Here is a 13,562-nt window from a genome sequence, read left to right as displayed (position 1 = left end):
TGGCTAAACAACCACTATAGGACCAACAATTTTTTCTGGAGACACAAGCGGGTCTGGGCGGGTAGGGCACAAGCGCATAGTTCTCTTTGCAGTGTTTTGAAGGTGAAGTTTGTTCCTCCTTTACGGGTCTTGGGGTTTTCGGATCCAGTTCAGGAACCGTTCCCTAAGATCCGGTTCTGGAACCGGGTTCTCAGATCCAGATCTGCAACCGGTTCCTAAGATCCGGTTCTAGAACCGGTTTCCTTACCCAGGACTGGAACCGGTTCCTAAGATCAGGTTCTGGAACCGGGTTTCGCATCCAGGTCCGGGATCGGTTCTGAAAACCGGATTTCCGAGGACCGGTTCCTCGCGGAACCGATTCCGTCGAAACCGGAACTTTGTGGCCATCCCTACTTTCCACCCGCCACAGATCGTTCTCGAGTTCTATAAGATGTCACCACACATGGCAAACTTCCGAGTCTCCGTCACAGAAGCAGCAATCCCGCCCACTATAATGGAGTCCCGGTCAGGCGACATAACGTCCTCCCCTCCCCAACCCAGGAATAAACGAAACCCTCGTGGATCATGATATACAAGTCGTTCTCTTAGAGGCTCTTCTTACGTAGATTTGTTGCTGATTATGCCCTAACCCCAGCAACTAAATTGAGCACCGTAAATCAGAAATAGTTAAATTAAATATAGATTTTCTATATTTTGCTGCTGGTTATACAGCACCCTTGTGTAATTAAATTAGGCAAGGGAATGAGTAGCCTAAAATAAATAAAATCGGTATTGGTTGATTTGTCCTGTCAAGCTGAATTGATTGATATATATGCAGATTGTCTATGTTTTGTTCCTAATTATACCCCACTCCCGATAATCAAATTAGGCTCTGTTACTGGAAGTGGGTAACAAGAAGTAGGGAAAATCGGTATTGAGCGATTTGTTTTGTCAAGCTGAAGGGATTTATATAGAGAATAAACATATTTTGTTGATGATTATACCCCACGCCTTGTATTTAAACTAGATTCTCTAAACCGGAACTGAGTAACCAGAAGTGGTTCAAATCAGTGTTGATGGATTTGTTTTGTCAAGTTGGATCGATTGATATATAGATTTTTTATGTTTTGTTGCTGATTATATACCACCTACACTCACTAAAATATCTCTCTGTAAACCGAAACTGGGAAATCGCAAGTAGATAAAATCGGTATCTATCGATTTGTTTTGTCAAGATAAATCGATTGAAATATACATTTTATATGTTTTGTTGCTAATTATAACTCACCCTGGAAACTAAATTAAACTCTCTAAACCAGCTGAAATAGTTAAAGTGCTGTCGATCGATTTTCTGTCAAGCTGAATCTATTGATACAGTATATAGATCATCCCTGGTAACTAAATCAGGATCTGTAAACCGGACGTAGTTAAAATCGGTATCGATCGATTAATATTGTCAAGCTGAGTCGATTATATATAGACTGTATGGGTTTCGTTGCTAAATATAATCCATCCCTCGTAACTAAACTTGGCTCTGTAAAGTGGAAGAGAGAACCAGGAAGTAGTTAAAATCGCCAACAATCGATTTGTTTTGTCAAGCTGAATCGACTGATATATAGATTGAATATATTTTGTTGCTGATTATAACCCACAACCGTGGTAACTAAATTAGGCTCTTTACACTGGAAGTGAGTAACCGGAATTAGTAAAAATTGGTATCGATCGACTTGTTTCCTCAAGGTGAATTGATTGATATATAGATTGTCTAAGTTTTATGGTTGTTTATATCCAACCCACGATCACTAAGATATTTCTCTGTAAACTAGAAGTGGGTAACCGAAAGTAGATAAAATCGCTATCGATCGATTTCTTTCGTCAAGCTAATTCGCTTGAAATACAGATTTTATAGCTATGGTTTGTTGATAATTATACACCACTCCCGATAAATAATTACTCAGTAAATCGGAAGTGGATAACTGTAGATAGTTGAAATCGATGTTGATGTTTTTCTTTCTCTCAAACTGAATGTATGGATATACGCGAGATTGTCTATGAATAGTTGCTGGTTATTGATCACCCCTTTTAGCTACATTAGGATCTGTAAACCGGAATTGCCTAACAGGAAGTAGTTAAAACCAGTATCGATCGATTTGCTTGTCAAGATGAATCGATTGACATCTACTTTACACATGTTCCATTGCTAATTATATCCAAACACCAGTACCTATATTAGGATAGGTAAACCAAAAGTGGTTAATGGGAAGTAGTTGAAATTGGTATTTATCGATTTGTCCAGTCAACCTAAGTCGATTGATATATAGATTGTCTGTTTTGCGGTTGTTTATATACCACCTCCAGTAACAAAAATGATCTGTAAACTGGAAATGGGTAACAGGACGTACTTAAAATCTGTGTCTATCAATTTCTTTCGTCAAGCTGAATCGATTAATATTTAGATTGAATGTGTTTTGTTCCTAATTTTACCCTCGCCCCTCTCAGTAACTAAAATATTTATCTGAAAACCGGAAGTAGGTAACCGGAGCTATTATAAAATTGAGATTGATAAATTATGTTTCTGTCTTAAATCGTTTGATATATACATTTAATATGTTTGTTGCTAATTATACCCCACTCTTGGTAAATAAATTAGGCTCCCTTAAATTGAAGCGAATATTCAGAGGTAGTTAAAATCAGTATCTATCAACTTTTGTCAAAGTTAATCTATTGATATATAGAATCTCTATGTGTTATTGCTGATTATAGACCATCCAGGTAACTAAATTAGGCTCTGTAAACCGAAACTAGTTAAAGGTGTCTTTGATGGATTTGTTCTTATCAAGCTAAATCTATTGATATATAGATTATCTATGATTTGTTGCTGATTATACGCTACCTACTTTAACTTTATTAGACACTTTAAACTGGAAGTGAGTAGTAGGACGTATAAAGGTAACGAAGAAAATTCTTTCGCTTTTTCACCCACCACCTTCGAACATACTTGGGAGATCCAAAATAGTCCCCATCAGCATCGACAACTTTCTGCCAACCTTCTGGGGGGCCATGGATTCCACCGCGGTAGAACATGGTAGTCCGTGAAGCAAACAAAGTATCAAGTGCATTTTGCACCTCTACTAGTTATTTAAACTGGCGTCCTCAAAGGTGATTGTCCAAGGTACGGAACAGGCGATAGTCGGACGGTGCAATGTCCTGGGCATATGGCGGATGCAATAGTGTTGCCTATTCAAGGCGTAGTATGGTATCCCGCGTCATCCTAGCCAAGTGGGAATTACGTTGTCCTATAACAGGAGAACTACATTGCGATTCAGAAGTGCTAGTTCGAGACTTTTGGGTTTTTCTTGAACAAGGCTCAACTGCTGACAGTACACAGTTGCATTGATGCTCTGACCAGCTGGTAGCAGTTCCTGATGCATAATGCCTCGTGCAGTCCACCAAGCACACAGGAGGACCTTCTTCTGGTGCAGTGCTGGTTTCGGTTGTTTTGGAACCGTTTCATGAAATACTGAAATGATAGCGATGTGGAGATCCGCACGTTCTCCCGGCACGTTGTGGCTTTTCGAGTATCTCGTCACCGTCCTTAAACTTGTTAAACAACCTCTACACTGTCCGCGTAGTCACGACACCCTCTCCCAAGCCTGATATACAGCGCAGTTTGACTCCAGTTTGAACTCGTATAGCATACAAGCTCTTATGACGCTCTGTTGAGGTCCCATGTTAACTCTGTACCTACGCAAGTTCACGGTGTTACTGTAGTGGCAAAACCAGGTAGTGTGTTGGATATACCCACACCAACAACTGACCTTCGCCTTATCACCATTCGCATTCAATCATGCTGTGAGTACGAATTGAACACAGAACTCCACAAACAGCGACAGAACTTTCTTGGTTACTTTTCCATCTAGTTAATATCTAAAATTGGAATCGATTGATTTGGTTTGTCAAGCTGAATCCATTGCTATATAGATTGAATATATTTTGTTGCTTATTATACCCCACGCCCGATAATTAAATTACTTTGTAAACCGGGAGTGAGTAACTGGAAATACGTTAAATCGTTATCGATCAATTCGTTTTGTCAAGCTGAATCGAGTGGTATATAGAGTATTATCCTACTCCCTCGGCCACTAAAATATTCATCTTAAAATCGGAAGTGAGTATCCGGGAGTAGATAAATTGTTATCGATCGATTTGTCAAGCTAAATATATAGATTTTATGTTATTTTATGTTTTGTTGCTAATTATATCCTCTCCCAGTAACTTATTTAGGCTCTGTAATCTGAGGGTGGGTAACCTCAAGTAATTAAAATTGGCTCCGATCGATTTGTTTTTTCAAGCTGAATCGATTGATATATAGATTGTATATGATTCATTGCTAATTATATTTCACAGTCATTAACTAAATTAGGCTATATATCTAAACCAGAAGTGGATAACCGGAAGTAGCCGAAATCAGTATTGATTGATTTGTTTTGTGAAGTTGAATCGATTGATACATAGATTGTATATGTTTCGTGGCTTGTTGTACTCAATCCCCGAAACCTAAGTGATAGCCAAAAACTGTTATATTATTTTTGACTTAGTATATGAAGATATGTATCTATAAACTGTTTTGTGTACGAATAATAAAATAAGGTTACTATGGTGACACAATATACTTAAATTTAATATTTCATTAATTATGAATTATATACAAACAAAATATATAACATGGTGCAGAATGTTATTTCATGTTAGGAAATGCTATTCCTATATAGAGAGAGCTACAGTAAATTGTAATATTGTATGTAATACTCCAATGCCTTTCTTATTAATTATGGATAGATATAATCTTAGAGAGTAATTTTGTTGAGACAAAGATCATTTTTTACTTATTTGATATAGTTTGCATTTTTCTTTTTAGTACACTTTAGTTAATGTTTATCGATAATACGTTTTAGACATAACCTGTTATTATAAATGATGATTTTATATATCAAATTTCATGTTTCCATAAAGGTAATCAAGACTGTTCTGTCTTTTTTTGTGGAGGTCTGTGTTCAATTGGCCCTCACACTGTGAATTGAATGGGAATGGAGATAAGGCGGAGCTCAGTTGTTGGTGTGGATATATTCAACATACTACCCGGTTGTTGCAGTTCAGTTACATCGTGAACTTGGGTACGGACAAAGTGAACACTGGACCTACACAGAGCGTCATAAGAGCTTGTATGCTGTACCAGTTCAAACTTCAGTCAAATGCCGCTGCAGCGGGGATGAAGTTATGCCAGACGTTTGGTGAGGGTGTCGTGACTACATAGACAGTGCAGCTGTGGTTTAACAAGTTTAAGGACGGTGACGCAATACTCGAAGGCGCACCATTTGTCGGCAGAGCAACATATGTACAAAATAAAGATCTTCATAAAGCAATTGAGACGAACAGTGGTTAGACATGTGAGGAAGTGGGACTACAGTTCAGTGTGCGTCGAAAAACCATTTGGCAGCACCTCCATCAACTTGGTAAGCACTACAAGTTGGATCGATGGGTCCTACATGATTCGACTTTTTCCAGAAGGCAATAAGAACAGTCGCCTGTGTTTGTTTGCTGTCTCGTCTGAGGAAGCTTGTCATTTTTGGATAGGGCGGTTCCAAAACAGCCGTAACCAGTACTGCATCAGAAAAAGGTTCTTCTGTGTGTTTGGTAGACTTCTTGCGGCATCGCACATCGGGAACTGCCACCAACTGGTCAGAGCATTAATTTTACTGTGTACTGTCAGCAGTTGAGCCGTGTTCAAGAAAAAAACTCAAAACTCTGGAGCCAGCACTTGTGAATCGCAAAGGGTTTCTCCTGTTACAGGACAACGCTGAGCGCCACATGACTAGGATAACCCGGGAGACACCATTCTGCGCCTTGGGTGGGAAACACTATTGCATCCGCCACACTCTCCGAACGTTGCACCACACTCCCCGGACATCTGATTATCACCTGTTCCATTCCTTGGACAATCAACTTAGAGGGCGTTAGTTCCCTAGTAGAAGTGCAAAATTACTTGATACCTTCGCTGCTTCACGACCCACCAAGTTCTACCGTGTCGTCGATGCTGGCGAAAGGTCGTCGATGCTAATGGGGACTATTTTTGAACTTCCAGGTGTGTTTTAGGTGACATATCTATGTTCGAAGGTGGTGGATGAAAAAGTAACAGAATTTTCTTCGTTACCTTTATAGTTTAAGGGGTTCGTGAGCTACCAAAATGGTCACATTAGTTATGAGCCTCGCCTTCCCTTAGGTAGAATATGTATTGTAATCAAAGTAACATGACAAAAACCAGTTCCGAGATTGCTGACAACTATATTCAAGATATTATTTCAGTGGTTCTGCTATTTTCCCTGATTTACTCACAAGAAAGATCACTTCTATTCAAGTACAATTATAGTTAACAAAGTATTGTATATCTCCTTACAGTCCAACGAAAAAAAATTAATAATAGTTAAATAAGTATATTGAAATAAACAAATAAAACAATGGAAAATTATATTGTCACCTGACTTCCATCACTGTCCAAAATTTTTCCATTGTATTGCGTTGTAGAATGAGTATAATTAATTTTAGAAAATCGGTGCGAACGGTCCAATTAAAATTATTATTAATTGAATGTAAATGATATAAAAATAACAATGTAATGTGTTGTTACCCGACTTCTTGCGGTGTGCTAAATCTCAGCATTGTATGAAGATGGGAAATGAGTTAAATTAAAGTTGCTAAATTTGATTTCTCGGTTCAACCACTATTATGATAGCCTGTAATAAGAAAATACGTTCTTTCGAAGAAATCTTCACTTATATAACGAGTACGTCTTCGTTTACTTATGAAACTCATGATGATATTTGTTCAAAAAATCAGATCACACTTGTAGTTTTTGGTTTGGAGTTTCTTAAATTCATTCTTTCGTATATCTGGATATGAATGTTATCCAATACTTTCCACACTGTGATGATAATTAAAACTTATTTATGTATCAAATATTCAATATGAACAACTAGAATGTTGTGTCGGAAGTATGTATGTTATTGTTAAAGAAAAAGAAGGTCTGAATAAAATTTATACATACAATTTGTTAATCTCTAATTGACGCGTTCAGTGCATAAAGGAATCAAGTCCCCTTTCAATCATTTCTACTTTAAAGTCTTTATCTGAAGCTCCTTCCGGAGCTTTAAAAAATAATTTCTAGATACTGTAACTTTTATAATGTAAAAGCTAGTGGCAAGGCAACGTTTCCACGTAGTTAAAGTGTACCGTAGAAATTTTAAATCAATTTTTCTCACATCTTGGTAATTACACTTGATCCCCTTGTACTCTGACCGACCCACTTAACTCTTAATCTTAGAACGTACCACGTCTTTCCTGCTGGATGTGACGTCTTAAAAGTGATACCATATTTATCTATAAATTAAAGTACTTTGTATACGTCCAGCAGGACAGAAAGTTCTCCAGGTGGAAGGAGTACGAACTCTTAATTTTATCCCCAAAAGGAATCATGTTAGTACGACTGTTAGTTTAATAATGACTAGATATTTTCTAAAGGTGATCATGTGTACGTTTACGCTCCTGATTTTGATCCACGAAATACCAATAATATTTGGAGTAGAACGAATTTCGGTGACAACTATGAAACATTAAATCTACTCTTATATTGTCTATTGCATATTTCAAAATTCGTACAGCCTGAAGGGTTCCGTCCTTCCGGAAGGATGAACTCACATTCTTTCCATTGGTGGCAGGACAGGGGCTCGTGTACCAAAGTCCTTCCGGAAGAGCCTTCCGATAGGACAGAGGTTTGTACGTTCTATCATTAAGAAACGTACTACACTGTAAAACGTCAAAATATGTCACAGCTGTTCCTTTATTGCCCGCAATGAACGGATCTCCTCATAAATCCACAAGAGCACCCCATTATGAGAACTCACTGAGAAAAAGTGAGATTATATCTCTTTAAAGCAGTAGTTCGCAACCTTTTTACCTGTCGCTCTTCATCGTGAGAACTGCTTAATTTTCGTTACCCCTCATTACCACTCGTTGTTTTCACTCATTTCGCAATCTCATGGGTAGCATTTAATTCTCAAATGCTCAATAGAGATTGAAACGTATATGTAATTTGAACCCGAGAGAGAGATATAGAGAGAGAAAGAGAGAGTACTATAAAACTTTGTACAGATGCAGCACTTGCTTTCAAGAATTTCTAGGTATGAATATAATTTATTAATAGAAGAGCTTAAAATATTACCGAAAATTTAAAATTTTAATTCTCCTGGGTTTTGAAATGTAATTGTGGATAGAGTTCGAATAATTACTCAATTAATTGCAGCAACGCACAAATATAAGTTCTTTCGTAAAATGGATGTCTTTTTTCTTTAACTATTTACATTATACTTCCTCAACCTTGAGATTTTCCAGTGAGGCAACGTTATTACAGACACTTTTCTAGAGGGCAATTACTCCATAAAGACGAATTCTTTGGGAACACATACAGTTTGATCCCCATGTAGTTTGTGTCATTGCATTAGATCCAATTTTGAGGCCAGAATAGCTCATTTACAGATAGAGTTACTCTCCCTAGTTAAGATGTCTGGGTATCTCTAATATAAGAAAGACGTTACTTTTAATGAATCGTTTTATTATAGGAAACTCTAATATAATATCGCATCATCACATAACTAGTAACATTAGCAATCTCTTTATACGTACTGAAGTAGACATTGTTAATAACTAAAGGAAACAACACAAATTACCAAAGATTATCTGTTAATAAGGTTTTAAAACAACTAAACCAAGCAATTTACTTAAAGCTAGTAGACGTTTGTTCTAATTGTAATTTCTATCTCGTACTTACCAATACACATCCTTGGTCCTGCTCCAAAAGGCAAATATGTAAAATTCTGCTTATCTTTCTTATTACCTTCAGCAAATCGTTCAGGATCAAACTTATTTGGTTCTGGATAGTATTCCGGGTCTCTGTGAATACCATGTATTGCAATATATACTTGTGATCCCTTTTCAACAGTTACGTTTTCTCCGGGAATTGTATACTCTTTATTGCAAGTTCGTGCTATAAAGTTGACAGGTGGATATATTCGAAGGGTCTCTAAAAAGAAAGCACTTGATAAATTCTGATAAAAAAATCGTGCAATTTATGATTCCATTTGAAAATGTACGTGTATTTATCATCAAATTACAAGCAGACCAAACGCCATTGACTATACTTTTGTATTTAAGAATGTTATACAGGGTGGGCCATAAGTCCCTCACCATCCCTCGTAAAATCCGTGTTCGTGGAAAATAGTGAACAACATCAACGTAGTAACATAGTAGGCCGAGGGGGAAGTCGAATTGTGATGGTGACCAAGATGATGGCCATCTTGAAAGCCGCCATCTTGAATTCACGTCAAGATTTTAAAATAGGAACTTGGTCATGAAGCACATCATTTTAAGCTAGAATTTAAAAATAAACACAATGGTGAAATCGGTTTGTTGATATCTTAATGTGTTCAAAAGTTACGGGCATTTCAAATTGCTAATTTTACCGTACTGTTTCTGTTGTTGCAGGTGAATAATTATGCCGCTAACGGCAGCAGAGAGGATGGAGTTGATCAGGGCATGGGGAGGAAGGAGTGCAAGGACTGTAGCAGCTGAATTCAATGCCAGGCACCCAGATCGACATCCTGTGTCCCATGTTAGTGTCACCCAACTCTTCCGGAAGTTCATGGATACCGGTTCCATAGCAGATAAACCCAGGTGTGGAAGACCCACGACCGAAACAGATGAAGCCACATCAGTAGCAGTGCTGGCATCATTTGCTACATCACCACACCGCAGTACCTGTCGTGTGTCCATGGAATGTGGTGTCAGCCGTACATCCATCAAGATGCCGGCTTTCAAGATGGCCACCATCTTGGTCACCATCACAATCCGACTTCCCCCTCGGCCTACTATGTTAGTACATGGTTGTTTTTCACTATTTTCCACGAACACGGATTTTACAAGGGGTGGTAAGGGACTTATGTCCCATCCTGTATATATATTAATATCTTAATTAAAAATTCAATTCTCAAAATAAAAACTTAGCAAAAAATCCTGACTCTGAAGAATGTACTACATTCGTTTCAAAAAACCTCCAATCAACAATTTATTCCACCATTGGCTTTCCAAATTGGAGCGTGTAACGAAATATGATTCGTCTCTTCGGCAGACCACACAACATCTAGATTTCTGGAGATACCTTCCTTTGCAGATCAAGCGGATAGCGTAGCAGGTTCACGCAGGTATAGGACACGCAGATTCACTATATGGTATGACTGGAGAGCAGGTATTAAGATTTGGTTTTCGATTTTGTTTTGATCGTCTGCTCCGTTTAGAGTAATTTCAGACGTCTATTAACAAACCGTCTCCAATCGACTTATGCAAGTTCTCTTGCACTGTTGGACCTCTTCGGTAGATCATATTAACATGCGTGGCATGTCTTAGAAGGTCAGACTTTTTAAAATCAAATCGTAAAACTGTCCACGAGTAAGAAATAGTTTTTACTTTAAACGGGATCTTTCAGATTCTATATTGTTTTGAAACATCGTTATTAAACTTTTTTGTAAACACGTAAAAAAGCATCAAGATCGTGTTAAACTAATATATTGCGTCGATGAAAAGAAAACAGATCGTATGCAGTCAGCTATGAATTTTCAAATGCACTAAATACAACAAACTTCAAAAGCAAATGAATGTAAGTTAAATAGGAAGCCAAATCCTTTGTTATGAAATTATGCTAATCTAAAATACCCTTTGACTTTTCGATGACAGTTGTCATTCTTTGTTTTTTAAATAGATAAGAATAGTTGTGGTTTCCTAAATAGAACTACAGATTTTACTGTTATAACTACTCTCCACCTAAAGGTTATTTTACGTAAGACAGAGGCGCACCAACGCTTGGGGTTCACCGGGTGGAATTCCCAAATTTCCTAATTCAATATGAATTTGTAAATTTTCTCAATAAAACTATATTTGTGTAACTGGGAAATGGTAATGTAGAATGAAAATTTGACCTTATACTTCATCTGTAGTTTTTCTTTTATGAAAGCAATCTAGTTCTATAATTATATATATATATATATATATATATATATATATATATATATATATATATATATATATATATATATATATATATATATATATACATAAGTGGAATTATTTTACGACTACTTATGGTCTTTTCGGGTGAAGAATCATTCCCAATCAGCACTACATAGACACAGTGGCTTCCAGTATTGGATCTCCCCACAAAGCTTGGACCCCTCAAAACAAAAGTTTCTGGGTGCGCGCTTGTGTTACTCTAAATGTATTTATTATAATCTTTCGTCTCTGAAACCTAAATTCAGTTATTTATCTTAAATATTCTAAAACTCAAAGAGCTTGTAAAGAAAAGTTAAACAGTATTGTATCAAGTGTGTCATAAATGTATACATCAACAACCGTCGGTACGACTATATTATAATGGCAGTAAGATAAAAACTTGACTCTACACGGCTCTATTATTCTGTTCACTTGTGAACAGTTTAACAGAAAATAAGCTATTTAGTAACTTCTTTAACAAGTTCTATATTTTGCTCATATGAGCTACTTTATCTTATGACGAATGCGATACGTCACAGGTAAGATTGCCTAATGTCCCATGGTGATTTCAAAATTAAAAACGCTCAATAGAGTGTATGGAGCTAAGTGCAAACAAGAAGAATAAGCAGAAAACAGACAAGCCACTCTCCTTTTCTGCTGTGCATAAGAAACTACGATATTGAAACAAAATTAGCAAAAACATTATATATTTCACCATTAAACATGTCGATCCTGGCGTCCCCCACAGAGGACATAAAATATGACGATATTATTCTTTCTTTACAACTTTAAAATCAGACTGGCAACAGTGAAAACCGTTTACAGGGGATGACCATAAATGGGTAATGCCTTGTATACAGTTTTCAATGTTGCCAGTCTGATTTTAAAGTTGTAAATAAAGAATAATATCGTCATATTTTATATCTCCTGTTGGGGACGCCGGGACCGAGATGATTAATACAACACGATCATTAGATTAAATTTTTATGTTAAATGTACTTGTCTATAAAACTTAATACTCATCTCTTCACTCAGACTAAGTAATAAGAATACGCTCTCTTTTTGTCACATGTCCACGTTTAATCACATCATAGGTAATATTGCATATATTTCCCACGACTCATGCTGGACACAGACCGTTAGATTAACTCCATGACATTGTTAAAGAAAGCGTTTGTGCCTGGCTGTAAAACTAGATTTTTGTGTGGTAAATTTATTGCTTCACAATAATTGTTGACATATAATAATCACAATGAGGTTTGTCATAAATCCAAGCAAAAATGAATATCGAGAACACAAAGTAGCATAAATATTGTTCAAATATGAATCCAGCTTATATTACATTACATTATAAAAACAATCACGTTAGTACGTGCATTTTCGTTTCCCGCCTCTTACTTTTAAGGCATAGAAAATATAATAGAAATCTGAAATATCACGAGTAGTGTATATATCAAACTCGTAGAAAGACACTTTCGTTAAAATGGCACTTTCCTTAAAATTGGACAACAGAAAAGAAGTAGGTAGTTTAATTTCAGAAAACTACCTGCAGAGGGAGGGGAAGATTGTTTGGAATGCGTCATGTTGAACTTTCTTTTCCAGTTTACTTACAAGTTACAAAATACGACATAACATTTTCTTTCTACAAACCGCACAATATATACAGGGTGTCCCAGGAGGAAGGGGTAATATTTTTGAGATGGTAGTATGGGTGATTGTAAGGAAAAAGTTCATATGAATATAGGTCCTAATCTCAACGGTTTGAGAGCTACAGATTGTGAACCATTTTTGACTTTATGTTGCGTATTGATCACCCTGTATTAACTCTACAGAGGTAAGACATAGTGAATTTGAAAAGTGATGGAATCGCTTTTTGAACGATATGCAACATGAGGAGTAGATAGGGAATGGGGATTCTACAGACAAATTTATTATTAGCCCATTTTAACTATATATCACCCTATCATCTCTAATAACTTCTAATCTACCCCCTAATAATTTCTAGCGCACTCCCTATCCCAAATAACTTCTATTACATATCAAATAACTTCTGTCTTACTCATAATAACTTCTAATGCATTCCATCACTAAATCTAGTTACAAAAAAATCATTAAATCTGATTCAAAAAAAATCACTAAATCTAGTTATAAAAAATCACTAAATCTAGTTACAAAAACACTTTTATAATTTAAAAATATCATAAAGTTAATTAAATTTTACCTCACTAATACCTATCAACTACACTACACATAAAAGTTAATTAAATTTTACTTAAAACTAAAACTATACATAATTACTCACTAACACCTATCAACTACACTACAAATAAAAGTTAATTAAATTTTACTTAAAACTAAACCACACAATTACTCACTAACACCTATCAACTACACTACACATAAAAGTTAATTAAATTTTACTTAAAAGTAAA

General features: G+C 36.3%; 1 protein-coding gene across 1 annotated transcript in view; it reads right to left on the bottom strand.

The window, feature by feature from the left end:
* LOC145667801 (cytochrome P450 6l1-like) overlaps positions 1-13,562 on the bottom strand; it is a 74,676-nt gene that overhangs the window by 21,981 nt on the left and 39,133 nt on the right. The window contains exon 5 of the mRNA XM_081735234.1: positions 8,861-9,112. Coding sequence (XP_081591360.1) covers positions 8,861-9,112 — 252 coding nt within the window. The remainder of the gene's footprint in view (positions 1-8,860; positions 9,113-13,562) is intronic.

The sequence above is a fragment of the Thermobia domestica genome, chromosome 13 (assembly GCF_964235325.1).
Source record: "Thermobia domestica chromosome 13, izTheDome1.hap1.1, whole genome shotgun sequence".
Lineage (NCBI taxonomy): Eukaryota > Metazoa > Arthropoda > Insecta > Zygentoma > Lepismatidae > Thermobia > Thermobia domestica.
Note: the sequence above shows the minus strand (reverse complement) of the source record. Positions and strands in the feature narration are given on the sequence as shown.